Below are 19,327 nucleotides of genomic sequence, written 5' to 3'. Positions count from 1 at the left end.
AAATTCTCCAATGACCAAACTACCGACATATTCACCTTCTCATGTGCCGCCTCTCCTACCTACCTATCCATCTACTTGTTTAAACCACTTTTAGTTGGGTACTGTGTCACTTGAAGCCTAAAACAAACTTATCTGCACACAGTATTAAACAATATCTTCGACTGAATTTTAAAAATTATAGAATTTTAGATTACTATTAGAATAATATGTTTATTTTGGTATCGATCCACTAGAGTTGGTTCATCTGCACATCTGAGGTGCAAGTGGTCATTATCATGCCTCAGAAGGAAAACACTGTTCAATATTATGCAAACAACAGAGCAGAAAAGGCAGAAGTTCTTATCAATATTTTAGAAAGATAAACTACATGGCATTATTAAATTAACAGGCAACAATTTTTTACTCAATAATTGTTTGGGCTTGTGTGAATTAATGCAATATGCCTTTTCATAGCCTGTTAAATGTTTAAAAGTAAAAATAATAGATTTTTTACTATTTGTATATTTTCTACAACATATACAAAATATATGTATTTTGCTCTCCCATATAAAAAAGAAAAACATCCTGTGGCATATACAGTCACAACAATTAAAGGGCACTGGATTTATCCCTTAACTTCCTAACACTGGGAGTTAGGCACTTTAATTCCTCATCATACATATGACTGCTTTATAATACTAAATAGTATTCTAGTAATTTAAAAAAGTAAATCCATTTTAGGTGCTAGTCTTTAAAGGAAATAGTTTATTCACTTAGTGGAAAGGCTCCCTTGATGTGCACACATGTATTTATCTGCTGCGTGAAATATAACATGATACTTTGGAAACAGCACAAGTTTTAGAGTTACACAGATATGGAATAAAGACCTGGTTCTCTACCTCTGCCTCCCCCAACCTTCAGATTATTTGTAAGTAAAATATAGCTACAACTCATGTGCATTGCCATGGCACAGATTAAATAAAATTGAATGAAATAAAATATGTAAAGCACCAGGTTATAGCAGTTGCCACAAACATAATATCCAATAAATGCTAGTCCTTTTAGACTTCTCTTCCGTAAATCATAGCATAGTTACAATATTTGTTTTAAGGAAAATCAATCGATGTATAGCAAAAGTATCTCTGGCCCAAGCTAGAAATTACCCCACTTCTTTCAAGCAGTCTTCAGGATAACAAAAGCTGTAATATAACAAAATAATCTGGATAATTCTTTAGAGAATTTGTGGTTCCTGGACTAAACTATGATAATAGACTAATCACTACAATTTCTAATTTATTATTTACCTTAATTTTGCAATAACCAAAAGTACTAAGTTTAAGGTTCAAAAGATCACTAAAACCATTAGGTTGAACACCAGAATTATTTTTTAAAAAATCACCAACAATAAAAAAAAATAATGTGCTCTCATATGTGTTTATGTTAGAGTAGGGTATTACTGATTTGCCATGAACTTCAATGCACTTTCCAAGCGATGCCTCTATAATAACCTAATTATTATTTAACATGAAAGGAGGAAAAGGGAGACTAGATAATATAGACATACCATTTATACAGCTTTCCCAAAAAGCTGCATTTAACAGTCTCCAAGTCTGTTGCCTGCTAAATGATGGGGGAAAGGGCCAGATAAACACAGTTCAGACACATGTCCAGTAAGGTCTGAGTGACATGGGAAGGCACTTGTCAATCTTTCACACCAGGAGCCAGTCAATAGCCAGAATGGGTACGGCCACTGCATGTACCAGAAACCTGAATATTTAAACTTTCAAACAAAGGAAGCTCACTTGCTTCTCTCTCTGGTGCCCCAGGGTTCCCATGACTCCTGTTGCAGGGGTCTGCGCTCCCTTGTGCCCATGTGGCCCACAGCCATGTGGGGCTCCACACATGGACTAATGGACTTTAATTAGCCCAAATGCTGAACCTCACCCGGCTGCAACATGGAATGGAAGCTCTGGACACTGGCCCTGCTTCTAGATCTGCTACAACCCCAGCTGCCCCTCTTTCATGACTGGCTTAAGGGACAGGGGACTTTGGAACCGGAGGAATGTAACTTCACACAAATAAATCCTTTTTCCACATCTCAATCTCCCGTGGGGTCTTCTGAAAATGCTTATTTCAGTGATACCCCAAGAACCTTACTCCCCATTCGCATGAGCAAGGGAGGAATTTGATTCTCCAGTAATACAAGCAGTGGTGATGGTTTTGTACTGATCTTCCTTCCTTGCCCTGTACTTGTAATCAAAGATTAAAAATAAAGGGCTTCCATTCTTGTATCCACCCACAACTACATCAAAATCACAAATAAACTACAGAATAAAAATCATTGAAATCTAGCTGAATAGAAGTCCTGCAACTAAGAATATAGAGATGAAGGCACATCAAGACTGGTAGTAGGGGCAGAGATACTGTACAACAAGAATGACAAATAAACAAGGCATGCAGCCCGCTGGCCACGAGTCTGACATGCTTGTTGTACAGGCTGGTCCAACACCTATGTGTGGCAGATAAAAATGGGAAAGGTAACTCAGCTGTGGAGGTCCCCACTGAGGAACAAGGGATCTAAGCCCCACACCAGGCATCCCAGCTCAGGGTTCTAGTGGCAGGAAAATAATACCACATAACTCCTGGCCGTACAGGGAGTTTGGCTGAGACTGAGGTTGCTGGAGTCCCAGGATTTCCTCCTAAAGGGCCTGTATACAGACTTACTCAGACTCACTATCTCTGAGCTACAGCACTGTGACAGCAGCTTGGAAGACACCAAGGGCATATGGGAAGGAACTGAACTATTTCAAGATGAGGGCTGAAGGGGGAGCTTTCTCCCAGATAGCAGTGATGGCAAAAGCCATTGTTCTTTTGCTGACCCCTCCTGCTGCAAGCCCAAGTTAGCACCATATGTGAGTCTCCATCAACCTAACAACTTTTGCCCTACCCTTGTGATTCCCTGACACCCAGCCCATCCAACTTGCAGGCCACCAAAGCCATTTCCAGTGGCTTTTGCATACAAATGGCCTGCCTTGGCTCATTCTGTGGACTTTTCTAAAATCTACTCTTCAAAACCCCCAAAACAAGCAGCATTTGGCCTCAGTGTGCCCCATACCTCTTCTTTAAGTGGCTGCAGGCCCAGCACTACCAGCAGCCAGACTTGGTTCAGAGCTTGGCCTCTCCTGGGCACCTCCACACAATGCACAAGCAACAGCCATTTGCAGATTGCTATGTACCTCATGCCTGGTGACCCTGGGCAGGACTCGGATGGTGGCTGACCTTGGTCTGTATCTCCTGGGAGGCTCCAGAGCCAGCACCCAGTAGACGACTTCAGACAATGAGAGAGCATCAGCCAACCACCTCCAGGAGCAACACATTCAAGGGGTGGACTCGGCAGGTACCAGAGCCCTGATGAAGCCAGTCCTGCTTTGTGGGGTCAGCCCCTCCACAGCAGCTGCTCTGCAGTACTCACAGCCCGTCAGCCTGAGAGTAAATCTCTCCCAAGGAAGTGCCAACAGCAATCAAGCCTCAAGGACAACAGAGGGTAAACTACAGCCCACACTGGGGGCACAGCTGGAGTACCCAGTTAGGGATGAGGAGGCTGCACCACTGGTCACTCTATCAAGACTGGAAGACATAGCAGCTCTACCTAATACATAGGAAAAAAAAAAACAGGGAGGCAGCCAAAATGAGGAGACAAGAAACATGTCTCAAATGAAAAAAGAGAATAAAACTCCAGAAAAAGATCTTAATAAAATGAGGAAAAAACAATCCAACAGTGGTTATAAGGATGCTCAATAAATTTAGGGAAAGAGTAGATAAACTTATTGAGAACTTCAAAAAAGAGACATGAAACTTGAGATAGAAAACAAAAAAGAACCAGTTAGAAATGAAAGACATAATAACAAAAATAAAAAATTCATCACAGGGAATCAACAGTAGAGTAAAGCAGAGGGTCAAATCAGCAATTTGGAAGATGAAGAATCAGAAAACACCCAGTCAGAGCATCAAAAAAAGAAAAAATGATCCAAAAAAAAATGAGGCTAGTATAAAGAGCCTCTGGGACAACTACAAGTGTACCAACATTCCCATCATAGTGGTGCCGGAAGAAGACAGAGAGAAAATAATTGAAATCCTATTTTAAAATGAGAAAAAATTCCTTAACCTGGTGAAGAAAACAGACATTTAAGTCCAAGAAATGCAGACAGTCCCAAACAAGATGAATCCAAACAGGGCCACATCAAGGCAAATAATAATTAAAATGCCAAAGGTTAAAGATAAAGAGAAAATCTTAAAAACAGCAAAAGAAAAGCAGTTAGTTACCTACAAGGGAGCTCCCATAAGATAGTCAGCTGATTTCTCAACACAAATTTTGCAGGTCAGAAGTGATTGGTAAGAAATAGTCAAAGTGATGAAAAGCAAGGACTTACAGCCAAGATTACTCTACCCAGGAAGGTTATCATTTAGAATGACGGAAAGACAAAGAGCTTCCCAGAAAAGAAAAAGCTAAAGTAGCTTATCACCACCAAACCAGTATTATAAGAAATGTTAAAGAGTCTTCTTTAACAAGAAGAAAAAGATATGAATAATAAAGTGGCAATAAATACATATCTATCAATAATTACTTTACATGCATATGGATTAAATGCTCCAATTAAATGACTGAATGAGTAACAAAACAAGACCCTTACATATGCTGTCTACAAGAGACTCACTTCAGATCAAAAGGCAAACATAGACTGAAAGGGATAGAAAAATATATTTCATAAAAATGAAAACAAACAAAAAGGCTGTGTAGCAATACTTATACCAGAAAAAACAGACTTTAAAACAAAGGCTATAACAAGAGACAAGGAAGAACCCAGCAATTCCACTTCTGAGTATTTACCCAAAGAAGCCTAAAACATTAAGTCAAAAAGACATATGCATCCATATGTTCATTGCAGTATTATTTATAATAGCTAACATATGGAAGAAACGTAAGTTGCCATCAACAGATGGATAAAAAAGAAGTGGTACATACATACAATGAAATATATGACTCAGCCATAAAAAAGAATGAAATCCTGCCATCTGCAACAACATGGATGGGCCCAGAGGATATTATGCTAAGTGAAGTAAGTCAAAGACAAATACCATATGATTTGACTGATATGTAGGATCTAAAAAACAAAATAAATGAACAAGCAGAACAGAAACAGACTAATAGATACAGAGAACAGACTGATGGTTGCCAGATAGGAGGGCAGTTGAGGGGGTGGGTGAAAAAGGTGAAGGGATTAAGAAGTTCAAATTGGTAGTTATAAAATAGTCATGGGGATGTAAAGTACAGCATAGGGAATATAGTTAATAATATTGTAACAACTCTGTGTGTCAGAATATAGTTAATAATCCTATCTAATAAAAGAGTAATATGCAAATTAACTGTTACTCCAACACACAAGATGGCCACCTCCATGTGGTCAAAGATGGCTGCCCCCATGTAGACACAAGATGGCCACCACAAGATGGCCAGCAGGGGTGGGCAGTTGTGGGTGATCAGGCCAGCAGGGGAGGGCAGTTGGGAAGGACCAGGCCTGCAAGGGAAGGCTGATGGAGGTGATCAGGCCTGCAGGGGAGGGTAGTTAGGGGTGACCGGGCTGGCAGAGGAGGGCAGTTGGGGGCAACCAGGCCTGCAGGGGAGGACAGTTTGGGGGGACCCAGGCCTGCAGGGGAGGGCAGTTGGGGGGGGGAGCAGGCCTGCAGGGGAGGGCATTTGGGGGAAACCAGGCCTGCAGGGGAGGGCAATTAGGGGTGAAGAGGCCTGCAGGGGAGGGCAGTTGGGGGTGACCAGGCTGTCAGGGGAGGGCAGATAGGGGTGACCAGGCTGGCAAGGGAGGGTATTTAGGGGTTACCGGGCCAGCAGGAGAAGGCAGTTGGGGGTGATCAGGCCTGCAAGGGAGGGCAGTTAGGGGCTACCAGGCCGGTAGGGGAGGGCAGTTAGGTGCAATCAGGCCAGCAGGGGAGCAGTTAGGCGTCGATCAGGCTGGCAGGGGAGTGGTTAGGGGTGATCAGGCTTGCAGGCAGAAGCGGTTAGGGGCAATCAGTCAGGTAGGCAGGCAAGTGGTTGGGAGCCAGCAGTCCTGGATTGTGAGAGGGATGTCCGACTGCCCGTTTAGGCCCACTCAGACATCCTCCGAGGGGTCCCAGATTGGAGAGGGTGCAGGCTGGGCTGAGGGACACCCCCCCCCAAGTGCACGAATTTCGTGCAGCGGGCCTCTAGTCAGATAATATTGTAAGAACTGTATGGTGTCAATTTTTTTTATTTTTCTTGTTAATGAATACCCTTTAAAATGTCTTATAATACTGTTTTGGTGGTGATAAACTACTTTAGCTTTTTATTGTCTGGGAAGCTCTTATCAGGGTGATCACTTTGTAAGTTATATAAATGTCTACTCACTGGGTTGTACACTTGAAGCTAATATAATATTGTACATCAACTGTAACTGATAATAAAAATTATTTTTAAAAAGGGAAGATATTATAAATGTTTATATAATTTTGTAATGAATTACTCTTCTATACAAATTGTAAAAGTCAGAATAATTACTGTAAAAATGTATAGACTGGATTGTGTATGCATATATATAGGTATAATATCTATAAATGTGTTTATAAACAAAATAAAAGTAGTAAAAGTCAAATAAACATAACAAATAGGAAAATAAATAATGGAAATTATATAGTGGATGGAAAATGCTAATAAACTTTGCTGTTATTATTTCTTTTCCTGAATATTCTTGATCAAATATCTAATATATTTTAGAAATACTTATAGACTGTGAGAGCTTCAATGGTTATGTGAGTTTATTAAATAATACTTACAATAAATAAAACCATTTCTAAAGCAAAATAAATAATTATTAGGCATGTGAACCATCTTTAATTATTTAAATGCCGAAGGCATTTTTTCAAAAACTTGCCATTAGTATTTTTTGCATTACATATATATATTTGCGTATCTAAACTAATAAAAGAGAAACATGCAAATTGACTGTCACTCCACTATGCCCACCAGCCAATTGGGAGTGAGTATGCAAATTAACCCAACAAAGATGGCAGCAGCCATGGTGCTGGAGCAAGCAGGAGGCTTGTGTTGCCCCCGCCAGGGAGGAAGGCAAGCTTCCAGCCCATCCTGGCCATGGCTGAAGGAGGGGCTGGGAGCCGGGGTCACTGTAGGGCGTGGCCAGCCTGAAAACGGCCCTCAGCCCCTTACCCAGGCTGGCCACGCCCCCCTGGAGTAAGAGTCCCCACTGTGGGGCATGGCCAGCCTGCAAACAGACATCAGCTTCTCACCCAGGCTGGCCAGGCATCCCAGTGGGGACCCCTAACCTGAAGGGGGTGTGGCCAGCCTGAAAACAGCCCTCAGCCCCTCACCCAGGCTGGCCACACCCCCATGAGATGACGGTCCCCACTGGGGGGCATGGCCAGCCTGCAAACAGCCATCAGCACCTCACCCAGGCTGGTCAGGCACCCCAGCAGGAACCCCCACTATGAAGAGGGTGTGGCCAGCATGAAAACAGCCCCCAGCCCCTCACCCAGGCTGGCCACACCCCCCCAGCGGGGACCCTCACCACAAGGGGGTGTGGCCAGCCTGCAAACCACCACAGGCCCCTCACCCAGGCTGCCCCACACCCCAAGGGAACCCCCACCCTGATCCAGGACACCCTTCAGGGCAAACCAGCCAGCCCCCACCCATGCACCAGGCCTCTATCTATACTAATAAAAGGGTAATATGCTAATTAGACTGGGAGACCTTTCAGGAGACCTTCTGGACATTCTTCTGGACAAAGCCATGATGGCGGGGCCGAGGTAGAGGCGGTTAGAGGCCAAGAGGGGAGGGAAGTTGTGGGTGATCAGGCCCATGGGGGAGGCTGTTGGGGGTGAGCAGACCAGCAGGGGGGCCAGTTGGGGACAAGCAGGCCGTCAGTGGGGGGCAGTTGGGGGTGATCAGGACAGCAGGGGGGGAAGTTTGGGATGAGCAGGCCAGCAGGGGGGCAGTTGGGGAAGAGCAGGGCAGTGGGGGGGGCAGTTGGAGGAGAGCAGGCCAGCAGGGGGGGCAGTTGGGGGTGAGCACACTGGCACGGGGGGCAGTTGGGAGTGATCAGGCTGGCGGGGGGGGGCATTTGGGGGCGAGCCAGCCAGCGGCGGGGGGCAGTGGGGGTGAGCAGGCCAGCAGGCAGAGTGGTTAGGGGCAATCAGGCAGGCAGGTAGGTGAGCGGTTAGGAGCCAGCAGTCCCGGATTGCAAAAGGGATGTCCGATTGCTGGTTTGGGCCCGATCCCTGTAAACTGGCAGTAGGACATCCTTCGAGGGGTCCCAGATTGGAGAGGGTGCAGGCCGAGCTACAGGACAACTCCCCCCCCCACCCCCCCGCCGCCCCTGTGCACAAATTTCATGCACCAGGCCACTAGTTTATTTATAAATGTTTTGTAAAAATAGTCAATGTTGAATCTACCTTTATTACCTACAATATGCAAAATAAAAATAAAATTCATGAAGAAAAAAAGATTAAAAATTAAAAGACTACTGGTTATGACTATAATATTTTTATGACCAAATGATATATACTTTATTGTTTCTTGATGGAATATCAAGTGACATATGTAATAATAAAACCATAGATTTTGGCCTTCTAAACATCAACTCTATAAATAAGCTAACTTATCTGGTCTAAAATGAGAAGACAAGTCATAATATTTCAACATTCATATCATTATAAAGCTATCTTTACATGATACTTTTGGGAATGTATCAAAATATTTTAAATGCTTAAAACAATTATATATATATATATATATATATATATATATATATATATATAGTGTATCAAGGACTGAAGTTTGACTTGTATTTTCTTGATGTAATTAAATTCACTAAACTCTTGGGGTGAATGACCATTAAAGTTTAGAATATATAGTAATTTGCCATTTGGTCAGATTGTGGATTTGATTTGCACATAATGAGAGAGTAGTGTGCAAGAACAAGATAATTAGCAAGTGAGAGACCCTAAACAATTGCCTAGCATTAGTGTATAATTACAAAGTCCTCAGGAAGTGATAACTTCATTTCTGAAAAAACAAACAAGAACAAAAAAGCTCATTAAATGAGCCGAAGGCTAAGTAGAAAACACAATTAACTTGTAGTGTATGGCTATGGAGAGAAAACACATGAACCTCAATAGAAAATAGACTCTAAAAATAAAAAGCCAATGGAAAAGAAGACATAAAACTGTTTCTCTTTGCAGAAGACATGACTATGTAAAAATCTCAAGGAATATACAATAGAATTCATAGAATTAAAAAGTCAGTTAAGCAAGATTTCAGGATATAAGATCAACACTTGTAAAACAATTGTATTTATAAATACCAATTACAAACATGTGAAATCCAAAATCAAAAAAGCAATACCTACTCACAACTGCAATGCTCCAAATGAAATTAAATACTTAGACATACAACTAATAATACATGTACCGGAATGGTATACTGAAAACTATACAATTCTGTACAAAGAAATCAAAGATGACCTCTGTAAATGAAGAGACATACCTTGGAACGGAAGACAAAATAAAAAAGATGTCAATTCTCCCCAAGTTGATCTATAGTTTTAATGCAATTCCTATCAAAATTCCAGCAACATTTTTTAGACAAACTTGTTAAAATACTTATATGGAAAGACAAGAATTCTAGAATAGCTATATCAGTCTTGACAAAGAAGAATAAATTTAGCCCTGGCCAGTTTCCTCAGTGGTTAGAGTGTCAGCCTGTGGACCCAAGGTTCTCAGGTTCGATTCCAGGTCAAGGGCACATACCTCATTTGCAGGTTTGATCCTAGGCCTGGTCAGTGCACATGCAGGAAGCAACCAACTGATGTGTCTCTCTAACATCCATATTTCTCTCTTTCTCTCTCTCTCCTTTCCATGCTCTCTAAAAATCAATGGAAAAAATATTCTCAGGTGATGATAAAAAAAAAAAAGAATACATTTGGAGGAATCATTCTACCTGGTATTCTGTCCTAATATTTGGCTGTAGTAATCAAGACAGTGTAGTACTGACGTTGAAAAGGTTCAACTAATGATTTTTTACTATGAAGATGCGAAAGCAATATGCATTCAATAGAAACTATATTTCAAATTTTGAATTTTTATCTTTTCCCAGGCTAGCAATATCAATACAATACTCTCTCGTGATGCTGGGCAGTGGTGTCAAACCATGGCTCCTAGTCAGTCATGTGATCACATAGCTAAATAAATGATACTCTACAGTATACTGTGTTGCCAGCAAATTTTGGATATTGTGTTCTGAGCAAATTTATGATGTTCAGTGCATTAGGTGTGTTAAATGTATTTTCAACTTACAATGTTTTCAATTTATGATAGGTTTATCAGAATATAACCCCATCATAATTCGAAGAGCACCTGTACATATCAATAGAACAGAATAGAGAATCCAGAAATAAACCCATCCAAGTGCAGCAACTGATTATGTCCCCAAATGTTATGACCACTCAATTTAATTTTTTAAATTCAAAATTGTAATTTCCCATTACGCTACATTAAATATTATCTAAGAAGAGTGGTGTTTATTTTCCATTTTGCTACTATGGATATCATCTAAAAAGAATTAGAAGAACATTGGACTACAATTAAAAAATCATGGGTTTTAATCTTAAGCTCCACTGCTACCTAGCTTGGGTGTGGCCTTGACATTTATCAAATGATGTGACATTCAGCACATTAATCTTTTTTAGTTCTATTGAGGATTCTGTACAAAAAATGCAGCTAATACTATCTGCCCTATCCTAGCACAGGATAGTTGTAATAATCAAATAAAATAATAAATCTAGAAGAGCTTGGTGAATTACAAATCATTAATGTACGATATTATTATTATTATTAATCTCTAAACAGAGAAAACTGAAAGTTACATTTTTATATTTTACTAGAGGCCCAATGCACAAAATTCTGAAAGGGTAGGGTCCCTATGCCTGGCCAGCGATCAGGGCCTATTGGGGCCTTCCGTCTGCTGGCCGGGGCCTTCCTACGTTCCACATTGCCCCCTGGTGGTCAGCACACATCATAGCAAGCGATCAAACTCCCGGTCTCCGGGTCGAACTCCCGAGGGGACACTGCATATTAGCCTTTTATATATATAGATTTCATTTTATTTTCTTTTTCCATTACTATTTATCTGCTCTATGTCCTCTTCCACCTCCACTCACCCTCCTATCCCCCCCACAATCACCACACTGTTATCAATGTCCATGAGTTCTCTTTTTTTTTTTTCTTTTTTTGCTCAAGACCCCCACAATTCACCAGGGCTTTCTGCCTATTCTTTATCTAGGAGTCTGTCTTTATTTTGCTTGGTAGTTCAGTTTGTTCATTAAATTCAACACATGATTGAAATCATATGGTACTTGTCTTTCTCTGACTGGCTTATTGCATTTAGCACATGTTTTCCAGATCTGAAAGTTACATTTTTAAAAAGACAAAACAGCATATCTAGTAGACATGTAGCAACCAATTCTATATAAACTAGAGGCCCGTTGCATGAAGAGATTCGTGCAATAGGCCTTCCTTCCCTTGGCTTCCAGCACCGGTTTTCCTCCGGCACCCGGGACCCAGGCCTTCACTCTGGCCATAGTCTGCCTTCTTCATCTTTGCTGCAGACTCAGGCCAGAGTCTGCCATCTTCGTCTTTACTGCAGACTCCGGCTGGAGTCTGCCATCTTTGTCTTCACTGCTTCGCTGCAGACTCCGGTCGGAGTCTGCCATCTTCGTCTTTGCTGCAGACTCTGGAGTCTGCAGTCTTGTTTTTGCTGAGGCACTCCGCTCTGTAGATCCCTTTGCCCCCCCGTCCTCCCTCTCATAGCAGGCGTCTTGCCGCACCTGGCCACTCCATGCCTGGAGCAGCTGGGCGGCTGTCATCTTTGGCCTTCTAATTTGCATACTCACTCTGATTGGCTGTGGGCATAGCGGAAGTATGGTCAATTTCCATGTTTGTCTATTATTAGGTAAGATGTTATAATTGGCTTTTTCTGAAGAAGTGTGAGTAAGGAGTCATTAACTTAGTTTATCTAAATAAATAATTTTCATACCTGGCATAACAAAACACTTCCACATGTTGAATGGTTTTGTCCAACTTGCTAAGAGCAATGGCTTCTTCATTTAGAAGGATCTGTTCTTGCCATGCTGGGCTTTCATTCACAATGTCACTGTTTTCCTAAACAATATAAAAATGAAAAATTTTAATTAATTGAACAATCTGAACCGCTACTCTTTTGAGAAAATTTGTACCTTAATTAACTCATGCTTTTTCTTTCATCCCAACAAAACTCAAAGATGGGTATCACTTCAGAGTCACTGAAGCGACTCCAGTAGCCTAGTGTGCTAACTTCAAAGGAAAGAAAGAAAAACAATGTATAAAATCTATCCTATCAAAAGCTAGGCCTGGTTGACAGATTTCTATCAGGATATTTGATATTTTGATTCAGCATCTGGACATGGCTGCTTTGACTTTGCTAAAAACTAGGACAATTAATGCTCCATCTGCTGAAAATCATGCCTATGTGTTTTAATTACTAATTAATAATAAAGTTTTTATATTTTGTCAAAATAGCGAGTTTAAAATTACTTCTTTCTATTTACCCTTAGATCTCTGAAGGTTGATCACTAGCCATGTAAAATTTTGAATATATGTAAAAGTATTTCTGGAAGTACTTAGCCCAACACAATTAGTGAGTTTAGTAATCCTATATAATAAAAGGCTAATATGCAAATTGTCCCCTTGGGAGTTCAACTGACCAGGAGTTCGACCGTTCACTATGACATGCGCTAACCACCAGGGGGCAGCATGTAATGAAGGAAGGCCCTGGCCGGCAGCCGGGGGAAAGAAGGCCCTGATCGGCCCTGATCACCGGCCAGGCCTAGGGACCCTACTCGTGCATGAATTTCATGTGTTGGGCCTCTAGTCAACAATAATAATCAACCTCTTGATATTTTATATAAAAATATCAATAAAAAGTATAATAAAAATAAGAAAGTATAATAAAGTATGTAAACTATCACTAAGAATTGAAAGTGATCCTTTAAAATTTCCAATAATTCCTACTTATATTTTATGGAAAAAATTATGATACAGCAATATTTGAATACAGGGGATTTTTGAAGATGTCAAGACATACCTTTCCCAAATGTCAAAGATCAATTTTTAACCTGTTTAAATTTTTAATCTATTTGACACAAATCTCTCAGAGAAAAAAGTTTAAGGATATATTATATATACCCAGAGAACTAGTAGTGAAATATAACTACAATATCCTTTGTTTTAAGTAAATTCACCTCAGAAAATTTCTAAACTTAGAGATTTTCTAGAGTAGGGCAATAGTTATTTTTTTAAAGTTTCATTGTCTTATAGTATGGTTGTTTCCAAAGGGAGGGGGATTTGAGGAGGTAGTAAAGGATAAAGGGGGTCAAATATATGGTGATGGAAGATGATTTGACTTTGGGTGGTGGGCACACAATGCAACATATAGGTCATGTATCATAGAAATGTATACTTGAAACCTATATGACATTAATAAATGTCATCCCAACAAATTTAATTAAAAAAAAGCCTCATTATCTTGAATTTAACATTTTAAAATGAAGAAAAGCAGAGGCAGAGAGCTCTTATAGTCAAATGCAATTATTAGGTAGAAGAGGAGGTACAGGAACTTTGAATGTGCAGACATGTGGTTACCAGCCTGAAAAAAGAACTGACAGAGAGTGAAGGGGGAAAGGATACAGTGACTGAGTCAAGATGCTAAAGTGAATGAAGTGTAAAATAAATGTCTAGAAAAATATTTTTATTTTAATAAATCTAATCCATTACCAAAATTTATTTTTTTATATCCCTTTAGTCACTAAAAGTTTTCCATTCAGACAAGCGGGGTACTTTGCTGTTGTTCTGAGAACCTAGATTAAATTTTTCATGGAAGTACTAAATATATCTCAATATCAGGAGATCCTCACATCTACTTCCCAAGAATAAGGTTCAAAAAAGGGTTTCTGATAAACATAAATATATGACTATTTAATGCATATAGATAAGTAGGAATATAATGTCTACTTATAACATTTACTTCCTTGACTTATACAGTTTGAATTACATGAAATGCTACTTTACAAATATTGCTTGTTTCTCCACACTCTCATTTCTATGCAACAATATTATTCAAACTGATTATTAATTGAATCTTCAACATCAATGTCTTTGTCATCACTAGAAGCACTTTTTGAGTCATGCACACCATATAATTAATCAGTACAACTACAATGCTTAGTGTGGTGTTTAGCACATGGTAAGTGCTTAATAAGTCCTAACTATATTATTTTAACTAACTAAATACAATTTTCTAGAACATAGCATCTTCCTTTCTGAACTACTTAAAATCTTTTGAGATAACAGCAGTTTCTGATTCCATCATTACATGATATGATGCTCTCAGTAGGGATTTCATTTCAAGCCACATATACCATTTATCTAAAATTAGGACAATTTTTTTATAAATCCAACTCAAAAAAATTAGCAAACTCCATGACATACCCAACTGCCCCAATTACTATACTTTAAGCTCTAAAAAATTTACAATGATATAGAACAGTTAAAGTAGTGAGACACTACCCTTGGGAAAAAACTAAATTTATATTAAATTTTTTCTTGCTTTTTGTTTTTACTGATTCTGTCAGGTGACTTCTATAATTATGCAAACCATGAATGACTGAGATCATTTCAAATGAATGTATTTTCCCCATATAGTGTTGTTGTTGTTGTTTTCAAAATATAATGACTGAAAGAACAAATAGTATAGGTAAGATTTTATAAGAACTGAAATATTTTTTTCTGAAAAACTCTTAAAGAAAATACTTGCCTTATATTTGGACATATAAAGTAATTACAACATGGTAACAAATTTACATAATTTACTCTTCAGCCAACATGTCTACTTATATTTAAAAACTGATATCTATATTTTTAAGGCATTGGAAAAATATTAGGTGAAATTGTGACTGCATAATTTTTGTTAAGTAAATAAAAATGAGGTATTTATCCTATATTACAAATGAAGCTAAAGGTTTTCTTCAATTATGTGACACATATAAAACCTAGTAAATTAAAAACTTATATAAGAAGTTTACCTGGTATTCCATTATCCAGGACAACAGTCCTGAAAAGCTAAAACTGGCCCAGTTTCCTCCATAGTAGCTTCTTCTGTAACAATAAATAAAAGAGTAAAGTAAAAAATAAATAAATCTAGTCACCAATCTTCATCAACAAACTCATTCCATTTTCAATATTGCTAGCTCAAAGCTCAAAAGCACACATAAATGGGATATTCAGATTAGAGGAAATAGTAGGCTGAAATAAATAGAAGTGGGCCTCTTAGATCCCAAAGGTAACTTTTTATTTTCTAAGAAGTTAAAAATCTCTTTGGCCTTCTTAGAGATTTCTCCATTGTTCATGTGATTGGTAACAGCTTGATATGGGCACTGAGCAGGTAAACATGAACACATCTGACTCCTGGGTTAACAAAAAATGGCTGAGAAGGAAACCTGGTAGATCTCCAAGAAAATCGCCAGAGAAACTGCTACATTTCCTATAAACAGTTAAATATCTACTACCACCACCACGAAACCATCTCCCACACTCGCAAACATAACTGGGTACTGTAAATCTAGTGGTATGCCCTGTGCTATGCTTAGCCTTTGGGACCAAAAATAAAAGTAGATCTTAGGACAGAGTTTTTCATAGTAAAACTTGTGGCAAGTATAACAAGAATAATACTCCCACTTATCACTGGTTACACTATTATTCTTCATTCCACAGTCCTGTGATGATCAATCTGTTTTAGCAAACCTACAGATCTCCTAACTAAGATCAGAACCTTATAGACACTGGACTTCTGATTAACTTCCTTAAACAAGATATTTTTGGCAACCAGAAGTCTCTAATTCTGCACTAGATACTAGGCTTCCCAATGATTAATGAGCACATGAAAAGGGGCTCAACATCTTTAGTCATTAGGTAAGCACATATTAAAATAAGCAATAAAACTGAACACAATGAAATACTGCTACACATCCACAAGAAGAGTTAAATTTAAAAAGACTGACAATAGCAGGTGTTGGTGTGAATGGCCAGAATGCTCATACATTTTGATTGGAGTGTAAAATGGTGCACCTTTAGAAAATGTCTGGCAGTTTCTTACAAAACTAAACATATACCTACATTATGGCCCAGTAATTCCATTCCTAGGTATTTGCACACAAGAAAAGCATAGCAGTTTTATTCATTAATAGCTGCAAAATGGTAACAATTCAAGTATCCATCAATAGTAGACACTAAGCTATGGTATATACATAGGATGGACACTATTCAACAATGAAAGGGAATAAACTACTGATGCATGTAACAACATAGATTAATCTAAAAAATCTTATCCTAAGTGAAAGAAGCTTTACCCCAAAAGAGTACATTCTGCAAGATTCCATTCATATGAAGTTCTAAAACAAACTAAGTTAATTAATATATGATGAAAAATATCCCAAGAGTGGCTGCCTTTAAAGTTGGGAGTAAGGGCAGGACTTGACTTTGAAGAGGGATGAGGGAACGTTCTGGAGTGATTACAATGTTCTTTATCTTGATAAAGTTCTTAGTTACACCAAGTGTATGCATTTGTCAAAACTTATTACATACTGCAGTTAAGATCTGTACATTTCACTGCATGTAATTTTATCTTGAAAAAAAGACCCATAAATAAATTCTGAGCTCTAGTTAATTATATGCATGATAAAATGTTTCAAATTGAAGGTACTGGAATGTGTACAACTTACTTTGAAATGCATAAACCAATAAGATAGAAAAATTGACGGACAGAAAAATGAATACATGGATAGCTATGTAATAAAGCAAATGCAGCAAAATGTTAATGGTAGAATCTAGGTGGTAGATATATATATATAGGTGCTCACAGTACAATTTCTTTCAACTTTTCTGTATGTCTGAAATTTATAATAAAATATAAGAAAACCAAAATTAATCTAATGAGTTTTCAAACACTGACCATGATGTACCAATTTCCACGTTATTTTCTGCTAATATCAAAAGTCTAAAAAAAAATTCTAAGAAGGGCCAACTTGCTGTTTCTTTCCATTATTAAATGACCTGAAGTTTGTTCATGGTCAAAATCTATTTTCCTCCCCTATACTTGGTCATATGGTCTTTGACAGAGCTAATTGGTTCTAGTATTTTTCCATGCAGCTCCCATTTTCAACTTTTCCTGTTTATGTGCTCTTAACATTAGCATCTGGTGATCTCATCCAATTATGTATGTAAAAGGTGAAACATGGTTTTCATTAGTGTGGTCTTTCTGACAAAAGATGGTAACATTAATAAACTCACTATAAAACCAACAGATTTTGACTAAACTCATGTTGGTATTTATATGGTTCTAAATATGGCTTATAATATCCCTGAAGGATAAAGTCCAAGACTTTAGATATCAGAATCAGTATGACAAAAAAAGAAAAAAATCAATGTAACATTCTAATATGCTCTCTATAACATTATGCAATAGAAATAGTAAAAATTAAAGACCACCAAGTATGTTCTTACATTTTATCTTTAATCATATAGCTTCAGAACTCTGACATTCAAATTCAATTTACTGTTTCTGTAGAGAATAACAACACTAGGTTACTAATTTTGTTTCTAAAATCCCATAGTTACATTTTAAGGGTAAAGTCAGAAGTTCCTGACAAAATAAATAAATAAATAAAGGGGGGGGAGAAAAATAAGGGGGGAATGCAACATTTTCTGCCAATTTTGTGTCAAAACTGCCTCTGTACATCAAGTAAAAGAAAAACCTGTTTATGATGAAAGATGACATTTATCTCTGTTGCCAGGAATACTATTTTATATGATGAAAAAAGTCTCCCGTAAAACTAGAATCTCTTTGTGGAACTAGAAAATGAGTATTCACAGTATTTAAAGAGCAAACCATAAAAATAGTGTCTAAAGCCCTCTAAGTTTCAGGATGGGAAAATGACCTAAAAATTTCAGCTAAAGTAATAAAAAAATCACAAATGGACATTTTTATTTTCAAAGATAGAAGAGCCCAATAATCATAATACTGAGGTGTAACTCCCCATTGTGTGAAATGTTGACCTTAAAACTACAGAAAACATGGTTTTAATCTTTCTAAAGTTTTACAAAGCTTACTCAGAGTACCACCTAAATTTTTCCAGACACAGGAAGGAAATGAATTATATAACTGTCTTCATTAACACTAACCAATAAAAAAAAAAAAAAGAAAAAAACTAGTATTACAACAGTAACAAGAGATTTCTCATCCTTTCCCCCAAGAGATTAATGTTAAAGCAACTTCACTTTGCTTAATGTGAACTAATAGAAAAGAAATACATTATAGATAGACATAAAGTTATACAATCTCAGAAGGCTAAACATTAAATCTATTAAGTAAATCTGTTACATAAATCCTAACAATCTTCTTTTCCATTGTGCATCTTAATTACAATTTAGTATTTAATACTCAGCAACAGCCATAGCTACATGATGTATTGGGAAATGGCTTCTGTAAGCAAGTACAAAAACACTGACAAAAGACAGAGCTACTGACATTCAGGCACATGCATCTGAGAATCATTTTTAATTATTAAGAAACCCAGGAGTTGAAAATGTTTTCAGGCAGATAGCTGAAGGGGTCCAAGTATGCTCAGTGAAAAAGGGAGGCAACACAACTCAACTTGTAGACACCCCCATTCTAGTATTACTGCTCCTACAATTTCCTAGTAGAGTTGTTATACCACTTTCCACTGACAGCATTTTTAATTTTCAAACTTATTTTACTATTTTCACATAGGTTTTTTTAATGACAATGGAAGAATGGCAGAACTGAAATGGAAACTCAATCTCCTGAATCCTAATCCTATTGTGAGATAAGCAACCCAAAACTTCTAAATGGGCTAGCATCATTTAGTCAATGTCTATACTAATAAAAGGGTAATATGCTAATTAGAGCAGACATCTTCCGGAAGTCCATCCAGACAAAGCCATAGCTGCTGCGAGGGCCGGGGCTCAGGCAGTCGTGGGCTCAGGCAGCCATGAGCCCTGGAGGCTGTGAGGCCCAGGGCTCTAGCAGCCGTGGGCTCAGGCAGCCGTGAACCCTGGCGGCTGCGAGGCCCAGGGCTCAGGCCTCGCAGCCACGGCAGCCAGCAGTGGCAGCAGCAGCAGGGTGATGGGGGAGGCA

General features: G+C 38.6%; 1 protein-coding gene across 6 annotated transcripts in view; it reads right to left on the bottom strand.

The window, feature by feature from the left end:
- CHM (CHM Rab escort protein) overlaps positions 1-19,327 on the bottom strand; it is a 259,080-nt gene that overhangs the window by 158,000 nt on the left and 81,753 nt on the right. For 4 of the 6 annotated variants that reach the window (XR_013813233.1, XM_079765428.1, XM_079765432.1 and 1 more), the window contains 2 exons: positions 15,198-15,270; positions 12,116-12,240 (listed from right to left, as the gene is read on the bottom strand). Coding sequence is in view for 4 of the 6 variants with exons in the window: in XM_079765428.1 (XP_079621554.1) it covers positions 12,116-12,240; positions 15,198-15,270 (198 nt within the window). In the remaining 2 variants the exon portion in view is untranslated. Of the gene's footprint in view, positions 1-12,115; positions 12,241-15,197; positions 15,271-17,673; positions 17,733-19,327 lie in introns of those variants that run through there. The other 2 variants (XM_079765429.1, XM_079765431.1) reach the window with 2 other exon arrangements.

Source organism: Cnephaeus nilssonii (assembly GCF_951640355.1).
Source record: "Cnephaeus nilssonii genome assembly, chromosome: X".
NCBI classification, from domain to species: domain Eukaryota; kingdom Metazoa; phylum Chordata; class Mammalia; order Chiroptera; family Vespertilionidae; genus Cnephaeus; species Cnephaeus nilssonii.
The sequence above is the reverse complement of the archived record's forward strand: the minus strand, read 5'-3'. Positions and strand labels throughout refer to the sequence as shown.